This window comes from Cervus canadensis, chromosome 29 (assembly GCF_019320065.1).
Source record: "Cervus canadensis isolate Bull #8, Minnesota chromosome 29, ASM1932006v1, whole genome shotgun sequence".
In the NCBI taxonomy this organism is placed as follows: Eukaryota; Metazoa; Chordata; class Mammalia; order Artiodactyla; family Cervidae; genus Cervus; species Cervus canadensis.
In genome coordinates this window covers 21,598,035-21,625,043 of record NC_057414.1, presented here as the reverse complement: position 1 = coordinate 21,625,043, position 27,009 = coordinate 21,598,035, and the positions used below count along the sequence as shown (strand labels likewise).

The 27,009-nt window shown below is 39.1% G+C and overlaps 1 protein-coding gene across 2 annotated transcripts in view; it reads left to right on the top strand.

Moving 5' to 3' along the window:
* Window positions 1–27,009, top strand: part of NELL1 (neural EGFL like 1) — a 1,014,750-nt gene that overhangs the window by 752,686 nt on the left and 235,055 nt on the right. For both annotated transcript variants that reach the window (XM_043452361.1, XM_043452360.1), the window contains exon 15: window positions 22,256–22,351. In XM_043452361.1, coding sequence (XP_043308296.1) covers window positions 22,256–22,351 — 96 coding nt within the window. The remainder of the gene's footprint in view (window positions 1–22,255; window positions 22,352–27,009) is intronic.

Sequence of the window (27,009 nt, the reverse complement as noted above, 5' to 3'; positions counted from 1 at the left end):
CTTACTCACAAAAATAGGTAGCAGACTAGATTGACCTGTGAGTTGCCATTGGTCAATTCTTGATCATGGAAATCACAATCATGTCTTATGTTTCTTATCATCTTCCAGCACCCAGTTTGGTGCCTGGGGATCAAGGGGCTGTTCAATACATGTTAACTGGACTATGTGTGCGTTGGCTCCTCCAAACCATCACATGCCAAGTGCTGCTTCTTGTCTTTCTTTGAAGCACAATCAGGTTTCTGTTAAACATTTTCAATTTTGTATCCAGCAGGTTTGCCTCATTTGAGGACGAGAAGAGAGTCAGTACTTCTGAAATTAACAGATCACACTCTAATAAGGAGATCCGTGCATCCTATCTGAGACTCTAAGTCTTCTTGCTAATTTTCTCAGGTATCCCATTGCCCTTGGCTCTTTCAGCTCTCCTTGAAACCAGCCATGGTGCTGTCTGTGACCTGTTTATTGAAAGCTATGTAACTAAGTACAGTAATAGAATTTTTCAATCAATACCCAATTGTGGCAGAAGCCTGTGGAGAGATTTCAGGGCAGCTGTAACATGCTGAGAAAACTTGGTGTCACTAAGAAATCAGGCAGTAGAGAGCAGTATTAATTGAGTTCCATCAATCACACCTGTGGGCACTGGACCTGAAATTGGATATAGAAGCTAGAGGATTGTATGATGTGTATTTGGTTGTGTAAACCCATACAACAAACTCATCTGAACTCTCCTGATGACATTCAGCTGGTCTGGGCCACTCATAATGCTTGTCTTTTCTTTCCCTCCCGGGTTCAAAAACTTAGCGATCTCCTCTGTACCTAACACAAAAGCAAGAACAGTGGCACCTAATAGTAACCCTAGGAGAGTTGGTACCAGGTGGGAATAGAGCCTAGTAGAGACTTGGAAGTCAAAGGACTCAGAATTCAAATTCCACTTGTTCCACCCACTCTGTATTTTGATGTGATGGCTCAAGACCCAGGTTTCATCCATGGGGAGGGAGGATCCCCTGGAGAAGGGAATGGTAACTCACTCCAATATTCTTGCGTGGGAAATCCCATGGACAGAGGAGCCTGGTGGGCTACCATCCAAAGGATCACAAAGAGTCAGAGATGACTGAGTGACTATCACTTCCCTTCACTTCAGGTTACATCCAGAGCTTTAGTTTTCCTACCTTTTCAATGGGGATAAAACCTGCCTGCCTGCCTCATCACAGTGTCTCAGTGTATTTCACGGCAATTTTTGGCTGTGAAAATTCTATGCAATGATAGTTGTTGTATTATGAACACCTCAATTATTCTGCTTCTCCAGGGAATGATATGTCAACCTGAAGTGAATTTTCCTTGTAATTTAATCTGTTAAGTACCAGGAGTTTAATTTTAACAAATTTTATGGAATTCTTTCTCAAAGAATGCACAGCAAACTAACTGCTTTATTAAAGCAAATAGTCAATGCAAATTTAACCCATGTGTTGTTCAGAATTAACACTGGAAATTTTGCTTCTGTTAGTAGTATTATAACTGTAGGTGCTGCTGGCTATGGAACTGACATGTGATTGGGCCCATTCTTCAGAAACAGTATGGTTCTTGCCTTCTGGAAAAATCCCAATGACTTTACTAAACTCAACTATTGCCTCTTTTCCAAAAAGGGAAAATGCATATTTGGAGAATTACTGAAATCTTGTTGTAGTTGGAAGGAACATTTAACACAATGGAGTTTGATCTCTTCTTAGAAAGAAGTGAAATGAGATCCCAAAGTTTTAATGACCTCATGATCACACAGAAAATGACTATCAAAGCCCACACCCAGCCCTGATCTCCTGACAACATTAAGAAGAGTGGACATTTGCATAGAACTTTACAATTTCCAAAGTGTTGGCATATCTGTGTCTTATTTGGACATCTTGAAAATCCTGTGGAGTTGACAGAGTAGGGGGTTATTCTCTCTATTTCCAGTGTGTTAAATGACTTTTGTAAGGCCACCCAATCTGGTTGGGAAGAGATGCTCAGGACCTATCTCCTGACCACAGGTCATTCATTCTAGGCCATCGTATTTCACGCCCCTACACTGTGCCTGGTCTGCTAAAACATGCTGTATCAGTGTTGCATGGCATCTGGGGCAGGGTGGCTTTGCTGTCTACTCTATATTATCTTTCTGAAAAAGAAGATGTCTTCTCCCCTTGAGTTCTTCCTGCTTCAGAGCCCTTTCTTCAGTGTGGCTGTTGGTGTGATCTGAATTTTTCATGCACATAAAACCTTAGCTGTGAGATCTGTACCACTTGTAGTTGCAGTCACAAGCAGCTTCACATCATATCGGCTTTCACCCACTTGAACTCTCATTCTTCTTCTGTCTCCAGCCTCATCTCCTGCCCCTTTTTATTATCGTTTTCAGTTCTACCCATGCTGAATTAATTGATGTTCCCAAAATAGGGAAGCTTATTTTTCTCCCTTATTAGTTAAAAAAAAAAAAAAAAAAGATGTAAGTGATGCAATGTCAATTCAAACTAGCTCAAGCACACCATGGATTATTGGCTCCTGAAACTAGCAATCCAGGGGTAGATCAGGCACTTCTGGACTACTGTCCAAATTAGTTTGAGGAAGACATCTCTCTTTTCCCATTCTTTGAGTCTGAATTTTTCTGTGGTACCTTTCTTTCTTAGGAAGGTTCTCTCACATGGAAGGAGAGATGACCTCTGGCAGTTCCAGACTCATGTTAGCTAAGCAGTTCCATCCGAATGAGAATACTTCCTGCCACCTAAAACACTATGATGCCCTCAAGAAAAGGGTCTTTTGAGTTGGCTTAATCCCAAGAGGTTGCTACTGGGATCTCTAGGGGACTTGGGGTCTGAGAGACTAGAACCCCCTCAATATCCTCTCTCCATATGCTCGTTTCATTTCATGTTGAGAAATGTCCTAACTCCTCAGCTCTCTGCTTTTACTCTTTGACGTGGCTTCTGTGGCTGAGGACAAGCTCTACTTCTCTTTTTTCCAAGTCTTTTCTATATATTGCTTCTCAGGTTCTCAGATTTTTTTATCCAGTGATCATCAATTCCTTTTTTCCCCCTTATTTTAGATACAAAGAACACTTTTGAAAATCTCATTCACTTCTTCTGGTTTCCTAGATGTTTTCTCTCATGCTTACTGTTTTGACTCTGTTCTTCACTCCAGTAATTTCTTGGAAATAACTTTCAGATATGGTATCATTCTGGATGTTGAAGGCTTCTGATTCTTCTTTTGAAAAATAGTAAATGGAAAAGAACATCACCATGAATGGCGAGTGAAGGAAGAGGAAATTATTTAACTATTGAGATGGGTTTTGTTTAAAACTTCTAAAGCTGCTAGTATATTTCTTATGTTTAAGAATTTTTCTTCTCCACTGCCCAGTGTATAGATATATAATTTCATTTATACTATATATTCTGTCATGTTGAAGGAGAAAATATAAATTTGTAAAAGCACTTGTAAAAGGCCAACATTAGATACCTGAGTATCTTCTCCAATGATAATAGGAAGTTTAAACTGCCTGGTGACACTTGGCTAAATCTTTTATTGATTTTAGAAGTTCTACTCTGTGATTTGTAATTGGTTTATTCAATAAGGAGTGATTGATTATTATGTGCCAAGACCTGTGTGTGAAACTGGAGAAAGAGAGATGAAAGACATGATGTGCATGCTCAAAAAACTTAAATCTCTTAGCTTGGACAGACCAGTAAGAAGACAGTTGAGGGAGAGTATGGTAAGCAATGAAATGTCTCTGGAGGAATGCAGGAGGGGCCTGAGAATGGGTTAAATAGTGCCTCCTCCACACATATATATGACTGTGTCCTAACCCTCAATACCTGTAAATATGACCCTATTTGCAAATAGGGTCTTGCAGATTTGGTTAAAGATCTTTAGGTTATATCATCCTGGATTTTGGACAGACCCTAAATCTAATGACTGGTGTCATTATCAGAGAAATGAGAGGGAGAATGGACACCTAGCCTCATGTGGTAGGCCCCAAAAGCTGAAGGCAGAGATTGAATTTAGGAAGTTTCCGGGCCAAGGAATGCAAGGAATTATTGGAAGCCACTGGGTCCTGGGAGAAAGGCATGGAACATATCCCCCCCACAGCCTCCAAAAGGAACCAACCCTGCAGACACCTTGATTTCAGACTGTGAGGGAATAATATTTATGTTTGTTTTAACAAACCAAGTCAGTGGGGATCCATTATGTAGGAAACAAATACAGATCTTTAACCTAGGCTGCTTCTCTTGTAGCTCAGCTGGTAAAGAATCCACCTGCAATGCAAGAGACCCTGGTTCGATTCCTAGGTCAGGAAGATCCCCTGGAGAAGGATAGGCTACCCACTCCAGTATTCTTGGGCTTCCCTGGTGGTTTAGACAGTAAAGAATCCGCCTGTAATGTGGGAGACCTAGGTTCTATCCCTGGGTTGGGAAGAACCCGTGGAGAAGGGAACGGCTACCCACTCCAATATTCTGGCCTGGAGAATTCCTTGGAATGTATAATCCATGGGGTCACAAAGAGTCGGACACGACTGAGCGACTTTCACTGTCACTTTACTTGCAACCTAGACTACAGGCCTGGGATGGAAGAGGGTCATCCATCATGAAATATTTCCTAGGTCAGGAGATGTTTCAGTTGCTATTTGGAGGTCACGTAGGAGTTACCGAATTTACCAACAGGGGGAAGAATTCCAGGCAGAAAAAATATATGTAAGCATTAATCCATTTTATTGCCAGGAAAAAAAAAAAAAGCCTCCTTAATTGATAACTCTGTAGAAGAAGGAGAAGACACATGTTACTTACCCATTTTGTGTCCCTTGGACAGAGATCTTGCCGCTGCTCTGTAAACTCTTCCTGGTCCATGGGTTATTAGAAGAGCTGGTGACTCCTTTCATGCCTCCACTTCTATCACACTGGTTTAGGGGACTGCAAGTTTCTCATCTGAATTACCGTAATAGCTTTATAACTAGTCTGTCTGCTTTCATTATTACTTGTTCCACCCTGTGGTCTATTTTCCTCAACACAACAGCAAGAAAGATCCTGTTAAAACCTAAATGACATTATGTTACCCTGTAGCACAAAGCATTCCAGCAGCTGTTTCATTCAGAGCCAAAAAATCAAAGTCCTTAAGTGTCCTAAAGCCCCTAGGAGAACTAAGATGCTGTGAACTTTCTGTTGTCATCTCCTATGTCTCAGCCCCTGCCTCACCTGGCTTCCTCGCAGCTCCTGAGTTTGCTGGGTAAGGTCCCGTACCAGGGCCTTGGCACTGAGCTGTTCCTTTTCCCAGGACACCCATCACCCCAGTGTCTGCCTGCTCTGCCCTCTCTCATCCTTTGTGTGTCTGTTCAAATGCCAATTTCTTAGACCTTTATTACTACCCTCCATAAATAGTAACCCGATCCTAATACTTATCTCCCTTACTCTTGTTTAGTTTTCCCCATAACACTTATTATCTGAATTTTTGTACTTGTTTGTTTCCCCCCACTGAAAGATTTGTTCAGTTGCTAAGTCATGTCTGACTCTTTGCACCACCATAGACTGCAGCATGCCAGGCTCCTCTGTGCTTCACTTTCTACCGGACTTTGTTCAGATTCAAGTCCACTGAGTCAGAGATGCTATCTAAACATCTCCTCTTCTGCTGCCCCCTTCTCCTCCTGCCCTCAATCTTTCCCAGCATCAGGGTCTTTTCCAATGAGTTGGCTCTTTGCATCAGGTGGCCAAAGTATTGGAGCTTCAGCTTCAGCATCAGTCCTTCCAATGGTTATCCAGGATTGATTTTCTTTAGGACAAACTATTTTGATCTTCTTGCAGTCCAAGGGACTCTGAAGAGATAAGCCTCATAAAACCAGAGACATTATCTGCTCTGATCACTATTATATGTTAACTGCCTACCAGAGCACTTGGTGCACAGTAAGATTTCAATTGCTAGTTTTTGAATGCTTGTATCACCAATTCTTAGATTTTTTTTTTACTGTGAACTTTATAAAGGAAATAATATTTGAGAATTTCAGAGTCCATGCTTTAATAAATGTCAAGTGTGATATTATAGAAAAGAGATGACTAAGGCTTGCAGTGGGTTCTGATATTCATTCCACCTTCCTTCTCACTGAGAAGTCAAATCAGCAAACAATTGGAGGTGATCCTCAATTGATGTGGTTTTAATAATATATCTGATCCAGTCTCGGTCTGGTTCAGTGGTGTTATCTCTCATGCGATTTTGTTCCAAGTACTTTTTTTTTCTTTTTTAACCTGAGCTCCCTTTTTACTTCTTACTCTTATCCAAGGAAAGAATTTGGTCCTTGAGGCCCACATGTTATCAAATGGCTTCTCAGGGAGGCTCTGCTTCTCTCCTGTGAACTTTGCAAATGCAGGCTGAGTGTCAGATGCCCTGTGTTGTCTTTCTGTCCCTCTCACCTGGGTTCTCTTTACCTGCCATTTCCTTTCTGGGATCATAGTGCACTGTTCAGATTGAACAGTTTCTGCACACTGTGGGTATGGGGGAGATGTTGAAAAGTTCTCAGGATAAGTGGATTCCCTTCCAGCTAAGAGTCTGAGCTGAGAGCAACTGCTGAGCTGGGCAGAAAGTTGGGCATCATGAAAACTCCTTTGTAACACCCTCAGGAAATAGTAGCCACAGCTTCTTGGCTTAATCCCTTTATGACCAGCATCATGTGGGCTAACCAGATGGCTGCAGAACCAAGTTCAGCATGTGTGGGGAACTGCACCTAGTGCGGGGTAAGGCAGCTGGTAAAAGTGGCAAGGGACAGATCTGGAGAGGAAGGCAACGCATCAGGCTCTGTGCCGCTTACTTTCGTGTACATCCTGTCAGTTGTCTGACACAGACTTGAAGAAGAGGTGTTTATGTCTTCATTTCACAAGTAGGCACACAGAGGCTCAGAGAAGGTGACTAATTTGGCTGAAGGTCACACAGCTACTGGTTTAATCCAGGTTTCTCTGGTTCTTGGGACTGTGTTCTTTTTACCTGTACCATTCTGCCTATAAATTAGAAATACATTCTGAGGGATTTGAGCCTAAATATTTCAAAAATAACGTTGGCTCAAGAATGAGGGCAGCTCATGTTGTAGATGAGATATCGCTAAACATCTAGAAAGACAGATAAGCAGGCGGTGGTGGAGACTGGAGACCCGGCGGGCGTGTATGAACATGAAAGCGGCCATTAATCAGACAAGCTCACTTAAGAGAGCCTTGGGTTTTGACTTTCAAGGCAGCCAAGGAAAGGTCAAATATATGTTTTAAATCCTCCAATAAGCAGCACTCTTTGGAATTCCTTTGCATTCTGTGACATGCTTGTTAATAACTCTAACTCTGGATTCATTGGTTGAGACCTTCAAGCCTGGAATGAAAAATAGGACATTTTCAATGAAACACAATTGTGGCCAGATAGCCCTGTGAATCAGGGGTGTCATTTACCCTTGGTTCCCCACGTCAGGGTATTTGTCCTCAAATGGATTTCCCCACTGTCTTTATAAGTATGTAATTAATAATAATAACCATGTCAATAATTAAAATATTTTGAGTACCTGAAACTAAGTATTTGGCTTTTATTCCTGGTAACGACCATGTAAAAAGGTTGCTATCTTTCTTTCCATTTTGTCATGAGGGAGATAAATTTAATAGATATTTCATAATTATCCCCAAATTATATAGCTAGAAACTGGCAGATATGAACTGGGTACCCATGGGCCCATTTCCAAAAGCCTCTTATCTGATAACCTAGGTGTCTGTCTGGGTTAGGTGTTGAAGGGTGGGAATGGGGAGTGCAGTGTTTGCTGCAGGGTCTGATTGCTAAGGTAATTCTTTTTCATTCCTCTCTTCTTTTTTTTCTTTTATCCTTCCTTCTTCTTGTATTTCTACCTTCTCTGCTCCCCTCGACTCCTAAATCCCCAAACTAGATTTCTCCCACTGAGTGACGCTGACATCACTTCTCAGGTACCTGATGCTGTGTTCGAATCCCAGAACCTGGAGTTCTTCATCCCTGCTTCCCAATTAAGTTTCTCTGGAGCAAATTATCTGCCTCTCTCCTCTTAGTTTTCACATTTATAGATGAGGATACCATTGCAAATCACCATTCAGGGTTCTTAGGAAGCACTCTGTGTGCAACTCTTCACAAATCTGAGAAATTGTTCCAGTTCCAAGATGGGAAATGGAAGAGCTCTCTCGAGAGCTCGGGTCCACCCAAGTTAACCAGCTGCTGTCAGTGCAGCTGGGATCCATATCTCACTGAAGATTTAACATCTAATTCCATGCAGTTATACAAAATCACAGAATGGTGTTCCCGGGGAGACCTTACTGGAATTTATTTCTTAAGAGACTCTAGACCATGAGCTCCCGGGCTAATAGGCGTGTTGGGCTCCAATACAGCAGTGCTGCAAGGACCCTTCTGACCCTCTCAGCCTGGGCTTTCTTCTCAATTGCTTTTCACAGCTAGTACTTGCAGGCTTCCATTTCTTTCCGCTCCTGTGTAAACACAATGCCAAATTCTGAATTGCTTTCAGAGTTTTTGTTGCAAAGATGAAATTTGAAAATTGCTTTAGTTTTTACATTTGTAGGGAGTCCCGAACTAACTCCCTGAATTTTGCCTTTGGAAATTTGAACACTGTCTCTCATTCTATTACTTTTTTTAGGTTTTTTAATGTCCCTCATCATTTTGTTGTTGTTATGGATTCCAACATGGCAACCCACACCAGTAGCCTGGAGAATCCCCATAGGTACAGGAGCTTGGCGGGCTCCGGTCCATGGGGTCACAGAGTCAGACACGACTGAGCGACTAAGCACTGGTTAGACTCCAACACTCAAAAAGCTCTCAAACTGACTCTGCCATTGACTTGTGTCCATCTTAGGGAAAGTGTGTTAGTCACTCAGTCATATCTGACACTTGGCGACCCCATGGACTGTAGTCCACCAGGCTCCTCTGTTCATGAAATTCTTCAGGCAAGAATACTGAAGCCGGTAGCCATTCCCTTCTCCAGAGGATCTTCCTGACCCAAGGATCAAAACCAGGTCTCCTGCATTGCAGACAGATTATTTTACTGTCTGAGCCAACAGGGAAGTAGTCTGCAAAGAGTTTTGATATTTGAAAAAGAATGCTGTATTCTATTAATTAACCTAGAGAGAAAAAGACTGACAGCTTTAACATATATTGAGCACTTAAGACATGTGGATATTATGCCACATACTTCACTATCTTTTTTTAAAATTAACTAATTTTAATTGGAGGTTGATTACAATATTGTGGTGGTTTTTGCCATACATTGACATGAATCAGCCACGGGTGTACATGTGTCCCCATCCTGAAACCCCTCCCACCTCCCTCCCCATCCCATCCCTCAGGATTATCCCAGTGCACCGACTTTGAGTGCCTTGTTTCATGCATCAAACTTGGACTGGTCATCTGTTTCACATATGGTAATATACATGTTTCAATGCTATTCTCTCAAATCATCTCACCCTCACCTTCTCCCACAGAGTCCAAAAGTCTGTTCTTTATATCTGTGTCTCTTTTGCTGTCTCACATATAGGGTCGTCATTACCATCTTTCTAAATTCCATATATATTTGTTAATATACTTTATTGGTGTTTTTCCTTCTGACTTACTTCACTCTGTATAATAGGCTCCAGTTTCATCCACCTCATTAGAACTGATTCAAATGCATTCTTTTTAATAGCTGAGTAATATTCCATTGTGTGTATGTGGTACATACATTGTGTGTATGTACCACAGCTTTCTTATCCATTCATCTGCTGATGGGCATCTAGGTTGCTTCCATGTCCTGGCTATTATAAACAGTGCTGCGATGAACACTGGGGTGCATGTGTCTCTCTCAATTCTGGTTTCCTCAGAGTGTGTACCCAGCAGTGGGATTGCTGGGTCATATGGCAGTTCTATTTCCAGTTGTTTAAGAAATCTCCACACTGTTCTCCATAGTGGCTGCACTAGTTTGCATTCCCACCAACAGTGTAAAAAGGTTCCTTTTCTCCACACCCGCTCCAGCATTTATTGTTTGTAGATTTTTTGATAGCAGCCATTCTGACTGGCATGTGATGATACCTCATTGTGGTTTTGATTTACATTTCTTTGATAATGAGTGATGTTGAGCATCTTTTCATGTGTTTGTTAGCCATCTGTATGTCTTCTTTGGAGAAATGTCTGTTTAGTTCTTTGGCCCATTTTTTGATTGCTTCTTTTATTTTTCTGGTATTGAGCTGCATGAACTGCTTGTATATTTTTGAGATTAATTCTTTGTTAGTTGCTTCATTTGCTATTATTTTTTCCCATTCTGAAGGTTGTCTTTTCACCTTGCTTATAGTTTCCTTTGTTGTGCAAGAACTTTTAAGTTTAATTAGGTCCCATTTGTTTATTTTTGCTTTTATTTCCACTACTCTGGGAGGTGGCTCATAGAGGATCTTGCTGTGATTTTTGTCGGAGAGTGTTTTGCCTATGTTTTCCTCTAGGAGTTTTATGGTTTCTGGTCTTACATTTATATCTTTAATCCATTTTGAGTTTATTTTTGCTCCTGGGCTATCTTATTTAAGCCTGGTGGTAACAATATGATGTAGGTTTTCTTTATGACCTAATTATATGAGTAAGAAGTTTGTATGTTTATTTATTTATTTATTATAGTACAAAGCAGAAATAGACCCAGAGACACAGAAAACAAATTTGTGGTTACCAAAGGGGAAAGTGGGGAAGGGATAAATTAGGGGTTTAAGTTTAACATATACATATTACTATATAAGAAATAGATAAGCAGTGAGGACATACTGTAAATCACGAGGAAATATACACTCAATATTTTGTAATAACCTGTTAGGGGAAAAATCTGAAAAAGAGATATATACATATATGTTCATATATTGTTATATGTGTATTTATATATATATCTTAATCACTTTGCTATACAACTAAAATTAACACAACATTGTAAATCAAGTATATTTCATTTAAAAATAAAAATAGAAAGAATAAAGTTTGCTCAAGGAGATGAAAGAGTTTCCTAAAAACAGTCATGATGATAATCATTTTGCAATATATAAATATTTCAAAACAACATGTACACTTTGAACTTATGTAAGTTATATCTCAATAAAGCCAGGGGGGAAAAATCAACCAGCTGATAAGAGCTGGAACCATAACTAGAACCTAGGTCTCTCTTTCCAGAGTCATGCTCTTGACACCTCATGAGCCGTAGGTAGTACTAAAGACTTACTGAGGCACCCGGTTCTTTGGGTGATGTGTCAGTGATTGATCCACCCCTCCCCCCCAGCCAGCTGCACGCAGTCAGGATTTAATGTACCCCATTCCCAAGTTCTCAGTAATTTCCTGTTGAGTTGCTTTTCCTTTTATATGATTCTCCAGTTCTACATTTAAGAGATTTTAAAATCCAAAAATGAATTTGTATTAAACATTTGATCCTCTCTTCCTAAGAAAAAAGTCACTCTTACTCTGAATGAAATGGAGTTGTGGAAAAATAAGATAATACGGACAGTCCTAAAGCATCCATAAGACCAGTGGGTATCTGGTGAGACAGGCGGAGAAGAGATGGCCCATCTATGAAGTGGACCAAATCCTGCATTCATGAAGTCCTAACTCAGCCTCTCTCTGCTCCTCCTTTCTCTCAGCCCCTTCTCCAGGCAACTGAAGCCTCCTCTGCAACCTGGTCATGCTCCATGCCTCTATACCTCTGCAGATGCTGTTCCTCCCACTGACATTAACACCCTTGGCCCTAATCTGCCTGTTTGCTTATTATTTATTTTTATGATTCAGTGGAGGGTTCAGTTCTGTGGAGTCATTCTTGACCTCCCAGGCGGAAACAATCCTTTCCTTTCTTCTACCTCCTTTTGGCTTTGTGTATTGCTAGGGTCTGTAAAGCTTTATGGAATCTGCGGTCTGCTCCGTAGGGCTCTGCACCCGTGGTATCCTCTGCCTGGATCACTCTTCTGCTTGATTACTGCAGGGCTCACTCTTTCTCCTCTTTGGGCGTTTTCTCAGATGCTACACTCTCACTGCCTTCCGTGATCACCCTGTTTTTTTACAACCTTCCCCACTGGCACGCTTCCCATCTCCTGTGCTCTATTTTTTGCCGTGATTGTCATCTAGCTTGCAATGTCACTGATGTGTTAATTTTGTTATTCTGTATATTCACTCTAGAATATAAACCATATGTTGAAATGTTTTTTATGTCTGTTTTAGCCCTGATTCTCAGAATAATCCTTGGTACAGAGTATACTCAGTAAGTGTTTATTAATTACTAAATTAAGGGACTATTTTCTCTCAACTCTCGTCATATTGACATTTTGGGCTGGATGATTCTTTGTTGTAAGACTGGTTCATGTAGGATGTTCAACAGTTAACACTGGTTTTGACCCACCAGTAACATTTCTCCAGTTATAACAACTAAAAATGTCTTCAGACATTTCCAAATGTCCCCTGGGGGGAAATTGCCCTCAGAGAGAACCACTGTATTAGATTCTCAGATCCTAAAAAATCAGGGGCCATAATTTTTTTCAGAGTATCTGGTGTCAAGCACATAGTAGATACCTGATAAACTTTTAAAGCTGTAATGCTCTGAATTGATCAAATGGTTATCTCAAATTTCATGATATAGTTATTTTATACGCAAGACTGTCTACTCAAATATTTTAATTGTCTCTGTGTAGTTAATTTACTTTACCAACAAATATGGGTTCAGGTGTCATCAGAGTTAATTCAGGATGATATAGAGGAAGTCAGAGTTGCAAAAATTGTGACCATGATCCCTGTGAATCTCATAGACTAGTTATAGAAGCATATATGTATAGCACCCCCTAAATTCAAGAGTATATTGTCTCTCCTTTCAATATATACCACTTCTATGTAGGTCTTCTGTAACAGATTTTCTGTAAAGGCCTAGTGAGCAAATATTTCAACTTTGCATGCCATATGATCTCAGTTGTAACTACATCTATAGAAAGTAACACTTATAGATATTTTCTTATCTTTACAGTCTTTCTTCAGCTAAGACCAGGATCTCAATTTGAACACATCACAATTAAAGTGACTCTATGCTCCTATTCTATTATAAAATGTTATGGAGCAAAGGAAAATACAGGTATTACCAAGTGTGTATGAAACAAATGCATGGTTTAAACTGCAGGTTTTGTAGGCTGAAAGCAAGTCATTGGATCGTAGCTGCATTTATAAATTATATACAACAGAATTCAATACCATATATAAAGGCAATGCAATACAGTACAATTCAAAGCAATACGATAAAACATATTAGAATGGATTACACATACTAAGAGTAAATTCTATATTTCTGGCCATCTGTGTGTGCGTGTAAGGGGTTTTTGATATAAAACTTAATTCCTTAACTATTTAGTGTACTCAGAATGATCAGCAAAACGCTGTTTTAAACCAATTAACTAGACTAATAGAAGAATGGAAAAGTCTATATGCAGATATCGAGGCAGGACACTATTGTGCCTTAAGATAACTAACAAATCCAGAAATTGGATGGGAGGTGGGATGATGGAGAGAGTGGTTTATTGGTCATGCTCATAGAGATGCTCCTGGTTCCCCACCTGGCTTACTGTATTCTGTTCTAATGTTCCATCTCTAATCTTGATGTGAATTATCAACACCTGTTCATTTTTTTCATCTCTGGTACCTTTATGCAGGACAAAACTTTGACCTCAACTGTCTCTTTTCCTGTACTTCTCCATCTGGCAAAAATCCTACTCCTTATTCCAGGCCCAACTCAAATGCCAGCTCCATTGCAAAGCTTTGCCCAGGTACACCAGGCACAATTAATCACATTCCCCTCCATGTTCTCTCAGCACTTTATTCATACTGCTGCAGTGGCATAGATCACATTTTAATGTACCTGGTTTTATATATGCCAGTCTCTGCACCCTATTGTGAGCTGTTGGGGATGGGGATAATTTTCATGGGTACTTTTAGACTTCTCAGCACTCAGAATTTTGTCTGCATGTGGCAGGTGGCCAGGCTGGAAATGGAAATTGCTTAGTTGATGTGGTCAGGACTCTGGGCCTGAAACCCAGGATGCCACTTAGTACTGGAGCAACCTTTGATAACCTCTCTAAGCTAGCTTTCTCATCTGAAAAGGAGGAATGTGTGGTGAATGCATAGCATTTCTATAAATATAAAATGAAATATTATGTCTGCTAGCCACTTCATAGGTCTTCAATAAGTGGAATTTACCATCACTGTTGTCTTTATAGTAATACTGTTGAAGAGTGGAAAAGGCTATCAGAACCCCAGATACAAAAACAGATAGTAAGTATTAGGAGTGAAGGTGATTCCTGGGCAGTAATTAAATTATGCAATGTATTTAATTCTGTGATTGAAATTGGAATGACATGAAAAGTGAGAATTGTAGACCTTTGGATGTTTGGTTTTATGTATCAGAATAGCTGTTTGAATGATTTTCACTCTTACCTTTTCTCTATATGTTATAGTTTTGGGTGGGAGATATTTGGGAAGATGCAAAAGGGAATTAAAATAACCTAATTTTGCTCCTGGAGATACCCCATAGACTTAATGTTGTGAAATTGGAGCAGAGTTTCTCAATCATAGCACTATTGCTATTTTGGGTCAAACAGTATGTTGTTATATGAGGCCATCCTGTGCATTGTAGGATGTTTAGGAATATCTCTTGTCCTCTACTCACCAAATGCCAGTCACACGCTGACCCCACCTGCCATCTGGGACCACCAAAATGTTTGAGGGTGACTTTGATAAATATTGTATTCTGAGAAATGTGATGAATAAACCAAAAAGAAGACATGGGTGTGGGGATGATCTGACCTTTATTAGTGACAGAGCTGGATTAGAGAACTTGAGTTTATATCTGTGAATCAGACTGGTTTCCTAAGAATAAACACAAAATACAATCAACTTACCACCAAATCCCAGGGAGAAAGTCATCATTGGGGGGAAATGAAAATTGATACCACTTGAAGGGAGCTGAAAACAACAATCATGGAAAACTAACCAGTCTGATCACATGGACCACAGACTTGTCTAACTCAATGAAATTATGAGCCATGCCATGTAGGGTCACCCAAAATGGACAGGTTATGGTGGAGAGTTCTGAAAAAATGTGGTCCACTGGAGAAAGGAATGGCAAACCACTTCAGTATTCTTGCCTTGAGAACCCCATGAACACTATGAAAAGGCAAAAAGATAGGACACTGAAAGAAGAACTCCCCAGGTCAGTAGATGCCCAATATGCTACTAGAGCTCAGTGGAGAACTAACTCCAGAAAGAATAAGAGATGGAGCCAAAGCAAAACCAACACCCAGTTGTGTATATGACTGGTGATGGAAGCAATGTCTGATGCTGTAAAGAGCAATATTGCATAGGAATCTGGAGTGTTAGGTCCATGAGTTAAGACAAATTGGAAGTGGTCAAACAGGAGATGGCAAGGGTGAACATTGACATTTTAGGAATCAGTGAACTAAAATGGACTGGCATAGGTGAATTTAAATAAGATGACCATTATATCTACTATAGTGGGCAAGAATCCCTTAGAAGAAATGGAGTAGCAATCATAGTCAACAAAAGGGTCCAAAATGCAGTACATAGATACAATCTCAAAAACAACAGAATGATCTCTGTTCGTTTTCAAGGCAAACCATTCAATATCACAGTAGTCCAAGTCTATGCTCCTGACCAGTACTGCTGAAGAAGCTGGAGTTGAATGGTTCTATGAAGACCTACAAGACCTTCTAGAACTAACACCCCCAAAAGATGTCTTTTTCACTATAGGGGACTGGAATACAAAAGTAGGAAGTCAAGAAATACCTGGAGTAACAGGCAAATTTGGCCTTGGAGTACGGAATGAAGCAGGGCAAGGCTAATAGAGTTTTGCCAAGAGAATGCACTGGTCATAGCAAACACCCTCTTTCAACAACACATGAGAAGACTCTACACATGGACATCACCAGATGGTCAATACTGAAATCAGACTGATTATATTCTATGCAGCCAAAGATGGAGAAACTCTATACGGTCAGCAAAAACAAGACCAGGAGCTGACTGTGGCTTAGATCTTGAACTCCTTACTGCCAAATTCAGAATTAAATTGAAGAAAGTAGGGAAAACCACTAGACCATTCAGGTATGACCTAAATCAAACCCCTTATGACTATATAGTGGAAGTGAGAAATAGACTGAAGGGATTAGATCTGATAGACAGAGTGCCTGAAGAACTATGGATGGAGGTTCATGACATTGTACAGGAAGCAGTGATCAAGACCATCCCCAAGGAAAAGAAATGCAAAAAGGGAAAATGGCTGTCTGAGGAGGCCTTCCAAATAGCTATGAAAAGAAGAGAAGCGAAAGGCAAATGAGAAAAGAAAAGATATACCCATTTGAATGCAGAGTTCCAAAGAATAGCAAGGAGAGATAAGAAAGCCTTCCTCAGTGATCAATGCAAAGAAATAGAGGAAAACTCAGCAGTGGCAACAGGACTGGAAAAAGTCAGTTTTCATTCCAATCCCAAAGAAAGGCAATGCCAAAGAATGCTCAAACTTCTGCACAATTGCACTCATCTCACACGCTAGTAAAGTAATGCTCACAGTTCTCCAAGCGAGACTTCAACAGTTCGTGAACTGTGAACTTCCAGATGTTCAAACTGGATTTAGAAAAGGCAGAGGAACCAGAGATCAAATTCCCAACATCCGCTGGATCATAAAAAAAGCAAGAGAGTTCCAGAAAAACATATACTTCTGCTTTATTAACTATGCCAAAGCCTTTGACTGTGTGGATCACAACAAACTGTGGAAAATTCTTGATGAGATGGGAATACCAGACCACCTTACCTGCCTCCTGAGAAATCTGTATGCAAGTCAAGAAGCAACAGTTAGAACCGGACATGGAACAGCAGACTGGCTCCAAATTGGGAAAGGAGTACGTCAAGGCCACATATTATCACCTTGCTTATTTAACTTCTATGCAGAGTACATCATGAGAAATGCTGGGCTGGAAGAAGCACAAGCTGCAATCAAGATTGCCAGGAGAAATATCAATAACCTCAGATATGCAGATGACACCACCCTTATGGCAGGAAGTGAAGAACTAAAGAGCCTCTTGATGAAAGTGAAAGAGGAGAGTGAAAAAGTTGGCTTAAAACTCAACATTCAGAAAACTAAGATCATGGCATCTGGTCCCATCACTTCATGGAAAATAGATGGGGAAACAGTGAAATCAGTGACATACTTTATTTTTGGGGGTTCCAAATCACTGCAGATGGTGACTGCAGCCAGGAAATTAAAAGAGAGTTGCTCCTTGGAAGAAAAGCCATGACCAACCTAGACAGTTTATTAAAAAGCAGAGACATTCCTTTGCCAATAAATATCCATCTAGTCATAGCTATGGTTTTTTCAATAGTCATGAATGGATGTGAGAATTGGACTAGAAAGAAAGCTGAGCACCAAAAAATTGATGCTTTTGAACTGTTGTGTTGGAGAAAACTCTTGAGAATCCCTTGAACTGCAAGGAGATCCAACCAGTCCATCCTAAAGGAGATCAGTCCTGAATATTCATTGGAAGGACTGATTCTGAAGCTGAAACTCCAATACTTTGGCCACCTGATATGAAGAACTGACTCATTTGAAAAGACCCAAATGCTGGGAAAGATTGAAGGTGGGAGGAGAAGGAGATGACAGGGGATGAGATGGTTGGATGGCATCACCGACTTGATGGACACAAGTCTGAGTAAACTCCAGGAGTTGTTGATGGACATGGAGGCCTGATGTGCTGCAGTCCATCGGTCGCAAAGAGTTGGAAACGACTGAGTGACTGAACTGAACTCAAGGCGGCTCACTCCCAAGAGAGAAGCTGGGTAGGTATGGAATTTTGCTGAGCATGACCAGATCTTAATTATTTTATTTTCTCCCCACCTTTGGAATTTAGGAGCATATAATAAAATTTGTTACAAACTTTGATCCATGGCACCTTGTAACCATTAGTCCATGGTGTCCAGCTTTTATTTATTTAAATAGCTTGATCATTATTTTCAATAATGAAATTTACACCTTGTAACTCATCATCTAAAATAAAACTAAAATGGAGCAGTTTTTTATTCCTAATCACACAGTCTTTCTCAGCCTCTCCTCCTGTTTTTCCCACCCTAGAAGCATGGTCCCGATATATATAGTTTCCTAATTTGCCAGTGGAATACATCTCTCTACCTCCCCAGGGACAGAATGTGCAAAGCAGGGGGAAGAGAGAGCAGAAATGCGCTTAATGAGGATGATACCCAAGGAAACCAGGAGGGAGGGACAAGGGCTAACTTTTACCAGATGGTGTTGAAACTTGTATGTTTCCTTATTTTTTCAGAATACGGAGTGTCCCTAGCAACTAAATATATGCCAGTTACACTTTCATAGGATCATTCCAAGTGTTTAGAATTTGAAGGGCTATTACTTTTATTTACATAAAACTATTTTTGTCATATTGAGCACATGATGATGGTACTGAGCATCCACAAACCTGGTATCTGCAAACCCACCTTCTCATTCTGTTCCTCTTTTAGTATCTGCAAACCCACCTTCTCATTCTGTTCCTCTTTTAAAGTCCAAGTTTCTTTTCACATGCTGAGAATTTTTTAAACACAAAAGCCATCTTTCTGTGGGTAAACTCCCTTAATTTTGAATTTTTGAATTTATTTTCTTGCAGAATTGAAAGAGTCCTTTCAAAAATTGAATCATATCATTTAAGAGTTGATCTGATCCAATACTTCCCCTGGTAGTAAATTAATAACAAAGGGCAGTATAACTACAGATTCGAGTTTGTAATGTCAGTGAATATCTGTGATCTACATGACTTTGAAGGCAAAGAAGACTTTGAACCCTGCTCTGCACCTTACTGCCTGTGCAGCCTTATAGGGGCATTTGATGCCAGAGCCCCCATTTCACCATTTTTATTTGGATAATAATAGCATAAATATGTTTACATATTACATACTCATTTCAAATATGTTAACATATAGCATAAATGATAACACCTTTATGATGCATATGATACCACTCTAATGGCAGACAGTGAAGAAGAACTAAAGAGCCTCTTGACGGTGAAAGAGGAGAGTGAAAAAAGCTGGTTTAAAACTCAACATTCAAAAAACTAAGATCATGGCATCCAGTCCTGTCACTTAATGGCAAATAGATGGGGAAAAAGTGGAAGCAGTGACAGATTTTATTTTCTTGGGCTTCAAAATCACTGTGAATGGTGACTGCAGCCATGAAATTAAAAGATGCTTGCTCTTTGGAAGGAAAGCCATGACGAACCTAGACAGCAAATTAGAAAGCAAAGACATTACTTTGCCAACAAAGGTCATGTAGTCAAAGCTCTGGTTTCCCATTAGTCATGTATGGCTGTGAGAGCTGTACCATAAGGAAGGCTGAATGCCACAGAATTGATGCTTTTTAGTTGTGTTGCTGGAGAAGACTGTTCAGAGTCACTTGGACAGCGAGGAAAACAAACCAGTCAATCCTAAAGGAAATCAACCCTGAATATTCATTGGAAGGACTGATGCTAAAGCTGAAGCTCCAATACTTTGGCCACCTGATGTGAAGAACCAACTCCTTGGAAAAGTCAGTGATGCTGGGAAAAATTGAGGGCAAAAGGAGAAGAAACTGGCAGATGATGAGATGGTTAGATAGCATCACCGACTCAATTGTGGATGTGAATTTGAGCAAACTCCGGAGGCAGTGAAGGACAAGGAAGACTGGCATCCTGTAGTCCATGGGATTGGAAAGAGTCAGACACAACTTAGCGACTGATGGACAACAATCTGATGTTTCCATGCTGCTTCTCTTAGGAGAAACTAAATCAAGGACAAAGAACAAGGAATGCCTGAAACCCACTTGGCGAGGCTGAACATCTTGTAGGTTGGGTGCATATTTTCTGGGCATTAGGACCTTTGTTCCTGGTCCATATTTACAGTCCTAACAGTATCACTAGCAGTTGGTTTTATTTAACAGAATGCTTAACCCCATTTGCCAAACATTATTTTAAGTCCCTTGCAAATATTGACTCATTTCATCCTCACAGCACCCTGTTTATTATATCTGTACATTTTTAGGACATCACAAACATATCATGCTTTCTTTATAGAAGCTCCTAATATCATTTCTGTTTAGGAGATGAGTAAATCAAAAGCACACACATATTACAAAACAGAAACAAGTCTCCTAACCAGGTCTGCTCTGTGTGTGTGTGTGCGCGTGCGTGCGCACGTGTGCACATGTGTATAAACAGATCTGGATCAAGTGCTCTTCGTGCCATGAAGAAACGCAATCTTACCTTCCTGCTTCAAGCCCCTGCCTCCTTTGGGTGCCACTTGAAACTTTTCTTAACCAGGTTTTTGTAATTTTTAGCTTGTAAAATTTTTTTCCTGTTCTGTTATTAACTTTGAAGCAGACCACCACTCTCAGTGTCTTACATGAAATGTTTGTCACCAGATCCCACAAGTGTGATTTGGGGAATGAGAGATTTTATATATTTGTATAGATAATTCATAGCTCAGTAGGTAAAGAATCTACCTGCAATGCAGGAGACCCAGTTCGATTCCTGGGTTGGGAAGATCCCCTAGAGAAGGGAATGGCAACCCACTCCAGTATTCTTGCCTGGAGAATCCCGTGGACAGAGGAGCCTGGCAGGCTACAGTCCCTGGGGTTGCAAGAGTTGGCCACAACTGAGCAACTAAACCACACATCACACATATATATTTATGTATTTTTTGGTTTCTTATGAACATACTTAAGGCAGATATTGCCTAAACCAATGTTTTCTTAGTCACAGGGCACTGAGATGCAGGAAATAGGAAATGATATTTGAACACCAAGGTACACATTATACGTCCTCTGGCAGAAGCAAAGGAGCTCACAATTAGTTACTAAGCTGCAGAATGTTAAATCATCCAAGGGACTTTAAATGATGTGGAAAATGACAATATCATAGAAGTTCTATGTAGTTGAACTAGCATTCGATGATCTAAAGACATAATAGGGCTTTTAAAAATTAGATTCATATTATTTATGTGGTGATGACAAAATATAACCATAGGCTTTTTCCAGGGTGACATTTTCTAATTGCAATTAAAAAAAAAAAAAAAAGCATTTGCTCACTGAGCTCTCATGCAAAGAAAAGAAATTCTGTGTTAACAAGTTGCAGTTGCCTTCATTAGTGAGAAATTGTGTACATTTAGAACATGAAATTATTGGTTATCCAGCAAGGTTTTACAGTAAGGTATTTGGATGGAAGTATTGCACAGTTGTTAGAACTGGAGTTTTTCTGTCAGAACAACCTGCAGGATATAGGCTAATTCATTCAGCAAGTACTTTTTGAGCATCTACTGTGTGCTCAGATTCTGAGACTGTGGTACCATATAGGGCAGAACTAATCAAGTAACAGTACTTGCTTTGATGGGTCTTACAGCCTAATTGATGGAAGAGGTGATGATAACCAATTATTCATAAATAAAATTTATATTTAATACTTCAGAGGAGAGGTGCATGGGCTATACTCTGTTAGTATGTATTCTGGTCTGTGAAGGTTAGCAGGGTAGTGCTGAGATGGGGTTAGGATGACTTCACAATTCTTATCAAAAAGCTTAGTGAAGTCCACCCATCTTTAAATAGTATGTTTCCATTGAGGCATTTTCCCTAAAGGAATAATTCAAAATGTGTTAAGCATTTTTTTCCTATAAGGACAGAACGTTGTTTTTATTATAGAAATGTTGGAAACATCTTAAATACTCAAAATTAAGCAATTAACTTTATTATGTTTTTAGAAATTGTATCGACTACTGAAAATAGTTTAACAATGTAAAAATGTTTTTATTGTAATAAAAATGCATAGTAAAAAGAGTATCTATAAAATAGTATTTTAAATGCCTTCATATTTATCCCAACTCTATTTTTCTAGTTCTTCAATTTATTCTTTGATTTCAAGTATATCAGTAGTCATATTAATAGCAATCATAATAGCTCTTCATGCTAGCTCCTGTTTAGCATCAAGTACTTTACATCCATTATTTCAATGGATCACATGTAAAAGTGAAATAGGTATTATTATATTTATTTGTTATTTATATACTGCAACTTTTAAATGTGTCACCAATGATATGTATTCCCTGTGTAACAAAGAATTGTTTCAATACCCCTGCTATTTACCATGAATTCCTTATTGCTGTTTTATCTAAGAGAAATCTCTTGTTTTTCTTGTGGCAGCATTCTGCGAAGAGGGCTGCAGATATGGTGGAACATGCATGGCTCCCAACAAATGTGTCTGTCCTTCTGGATTCACAGGAAGCCACTGCGAGACAGGTAAGGAAGCTGTTTCTCTAGGACTATAGGGTACTGTGGATTGACTTGATACATTGCATCTTGTTGGTGGATGAGGCGCTCCCAAAGCTGAGTACCTTTTCATTACTGCATCATAGACAGTCTCCCTCTGAAAACAGAACTTCATCTGCCCTCCCTCCAATGTGTCTAATTTAGCAAAGTCAAATATTTTCCCTGCTACCATTTGCAGTGTGCATTTTAGTGCTAATTATAGATAAAGCCTGATGAACTGATCTGCCCCACTTATCATCTATAGGGTAGCAATACAGGCAACCACTGGAGTTATAACAATCTGCTATGTCCATGGAATGTAAATTCGAACCTCATGCTTCTTGAGTAATAGTGCATTAAATAACTCCAGAAGCAGGTTTATTGGTGTGCTTGGGATTTTATTCTAACAGTGGTTTACTAAGAACGTTATCATTCATGGGCCTGATATTATAAGCCAGTTACTATTGATAAGAGTCCATTATGTGCAGCTTTCTACAAATATAGTGTTTACACTGGGCAGTATTTGGTGAAATCCAGTTCTTTTATCAACTGAAGAAGTCCTCCTGTGTGTAAATGAAATTGGTATTCAATGCCAATGTACCAGTGTATGTATCAGTGCAAACAAGAAGTTTATTTATGTCTTATAAAAGTGAATATTTCAGTGTGTTTCCCCATGAGTTTCATTAGGCTAAAATCACTGTATTATGTTTTTCTAAGTCTGAAATATCACTGGACACTTCTCATAGTACAGCTTAGAAAAACAGAAATATAATGCTGTAGTCATCATGCCTATTATTAAATGAGGGGAGTATGTTTTCATCTAATGCCAAAGATCTATGCAAAGCTCTTGCTTCCTTTCCTTCATGTTAAAGGTTTCTGAATTTAGATACTAATTTTTTAAATTAGAATGTTTATTATCCCCCAACTTGTTTGACATATTACATTGTACTGCCTGTGTATTTCTAACGCATCCTTTTAAAAAGCGTCAAAATTTAACTACATACATTATTCAACAAGGAAATCAACAATGTGTATCATCGTTCCCATATTTTGTGATAATTATCAACAAATTAGATCATATTTATTAAATAAAAGTTACTTGATGTGTGTTTTTAAAAAGACATATGAAAGAGCCAAGTTCTGCCTCTGAGCAGAAGAGAATTGCCATGTGGAACTGAAGGATTCTTGTCAAAAACAAAGTAGATTAGCCCACAGGCCCTTATTGTAGTACATCAGATTTTAATTAGGTTTTCTAAAATTAAAAAAAAAAAGCCACTAAAGTAAATGTTCCTCATTATTTGCTCTAAGACTGCTATGTGTTTCTTAAATTATTGTAGAATATAGGAATTAATGGAGACAGAATGGTGATGATGATATAATGTTGATGATGATGGATTTTAATATTACTAATGATATACCATTTATCATGTACTAATTATGCATTATGTCTTTTAAGGGAGTATTTTAGTATTAAGAACAAACAAAAGAGATAGACATTATTATGCCCACTTTGTAGATGGCAGATGAAAGCTTGAGGAGATTAAATAACTTCTGCAATTCTGTGGAGTCAGTTTTAGAACTGAGAATAAAACTCAACTTGTCTTCCACAAACTACATTATAAACCCTTGCATGTGTTCCAAAGGGATAATGCATGAACTTCCTATAAAATCTGGGTTCCTGGTGAATATGTGGGGGAGGGTCCATGGATTTACACTTTCACCAAGCACCTCGGGTTGCTTGTTATAAATCAGTCATTATTATATTGTCATGGTGATATTTAACCAGAGAATCCACTGTGAAGTTTTTCTTCTTTTTACTTCACAACGAATTGGAGGAGAGCATTGATCTTAGACCAGAGCTTGAGTCAGTGTCAGCCCAGGAAGAATTAATTATGGTTTCTCATGGCTTGCTGATTTGACCTCTGTACTTTTCTCTCCTCAATAAGTGGCTGATTGAATCAGTACTTACATTCTGGTCCATAATGTGGAATAGAAAATATCAAGGTAAAGGAGAAAATCAAGACCAGAGGCAAAAGACAGACAGACATTGGCAGGTCATAGATTTCTAGATGAGTATTAAAGTAGAGATTGAGAATTAATTACTCTTGAAAATGTATACAGTTGCAGTAAAGAAAAAAAATAAAATAAGGTTTCTCTGTATGTGATATTAACTTCCATCTGTAGCAAAACCATATTGACCAATATTCTAATTCCAGGAGATTTTTTGGATAAAGTACATATTTTTCCAATCAGTTATGTGCAAGGGATCTATGTGAATTATGGGGCTCTTTAAAAAATGTGTCGTATCTTGTTGGAATTATTGTGTCATGCTCACTGTTAGAAGTAAATATTAAATAATTCCACTTGCCTTTGAATAGTGATGCTAGATGTTGTGAGGTACAAGGTGCAAAGGAGAAATGTAAATGCATTGTGAATGTCTTATGGCATGATTACACTAAATGTTTTATTTGATTTTAATTTTATGGCTAATTAAATGGTCCCATTTGAGCTATTTAGAATCTACTTATGTTTACTTTTTAAAATATTTCCTTTGCCCTTGCCTCTTGTTATTGGCTTTATTCATTGTTTTATTCATTTATTGCTTCATTCAAAGTGATATCCTTTCAGAATTCAAGTGTATTCAACTAAATCATAAAATGCATATCTGAAATATAATAAAGTTGAAAATCACACTCATGTTTGATGTGTAACACAGAGGTGAACAACTCTGCATTTATTTTATTCTGATAAAAGTAAACTTAAACTTTTCATCACCCCACTCAAAATAAGCAAACATTTTACCTGCCTTGGTTTCTGGACAACGTACTATGTTCCCTCCTGTTTCCTATCCTTTGATCCTTCTCTGTGCACTTGACCTTGACTTGGTTTCACATCTAACAAGGAGATGTATACAGAGAGAGATGAGTGGAGAACTAGGAAGAGTGTTTGTATTACTCTTAGGATAGAGAAGGTCCATGAGTGAAACCTCTTTGTCATCCTAGAGAACTAAAAGGATATCATGCCACACTGATGTAGCCAAACAGAGAACCAAATGAAACAATCCGAAGTTGTCCTAGAGACTTCTCAGATATAATATTAAAGAGTTATACTAAATTCAGAGATATATTACTTACCATAAAATAGCATAGTATCCTTCTCTACGAAGTAAAGTTGCAAGCAACAAAGAGATTCAACATAAGTTGTCAAGCTTGTCTAGTGAATGGGTTCTTCACCTTGACATTATTAACATTTTGGACAGATAATTCTTTGTTGCAGAGAGCTGTCCTGTGCATTGTAGGATGTTAAGCAGCATCACTGGACTCTACCCACTAGACACCATTAGGAACCTACCCCCAGTCATTCAATCGAAGATGTCTCCTGACATTGCCAAATATCCCAGGGAGGCAGAGTCACCTATGCCGACAAGTTCTAATATAGATGTAGCACTTTAAAATAAATCTAACTATCTGTCTACTAATAAAATTATAAGCTTTTCTAGGAGACAGAAAAGCATTTTGTAAAGCATCTCTTCAGGATTTTAAAAATTACTTTGCTGCTGCTGCTAAGTCGCTTCAGTTGTGTCCGACTCTGTGCGACCCCATAGATGGCAGCCCACCAGGCTCCCCCGTCCCTGGGATTCTCCAGGCAAGAACACTGGAGTGGGTTGCCATTTCCTTCTCCAATGCATGAAAGTGAAAAGTGAAAGTGAAGTCGCTCAGTCGTGTCCGACTCTTCATGTCCCCAGGGACTGCATCCTACCAGGGTTCATGGGATTTTTCCAGGCAAGAGTACTGGAGTGGGCTGCTGTTGCCGTCTCCATTAGAATTACTTTAGGTTTACTGTAATTAGAAAATTCTTTTTTTGTTTGTTTTTTGAAGTCTAGCTGACTTACAATGTTATATTGGTTTCAGTTGTGCAGCATAGTATTTTGACATATTGATAGACTACTCCATACAAAGCTACTGTAAAATATTGACTGTTTTCTCTGTGCTGGACATCGTTTTGGTCATTTATTTATTTTCTACCAAGTGGTTTGTACCTTTAAATCTCCTTTACCTTTCCTGCCTTTGCCCCAGTTCTCTCCCACTGGGGAACCACTAATTTGTTCCCTGTATCTATGAGTCTATTTCTGGGAAATTAATAAATAGCAAAAAAGTTGAACAGCAGAGTCCATTTGTGATATAATTTCTAGGAGTTGTTTTTTTTTTCTATTTAGTTTATATGAAATTTCTAATTTTCTACAGTAATTATAAATTATGTTTACAATAAGAAATGATTTTTTAAAAGGTTAACATAAAGAGAACTTAAAATTCACGAGGACTTCATTTATCTCAGTGACTGGCAACGTTTCACCTTTCCTGAAGGAAAATGACTTTCTGCAGGATAATTATTCTTTTCTTTCCCTGTGCTTCAGAACCCTGTAGATATGTAGACAGAGGGTAATAGTTTATCTTGAGCATATGGTCTGTCCACCAAGTAGAAAGAATGGTCAGAAACAGGATTTTATGTATTCTTCCAAATTTTACATTTTGCCCTAATTTTGATGGAACTCTACCAAGTGTTCATGCTAAGTCACTTCAGTTGTATTTGACTCTGTGTGACCCTATGGACTGCAGCCCTCCAGGCTCCTCTGTCCATGGGACTCTCCA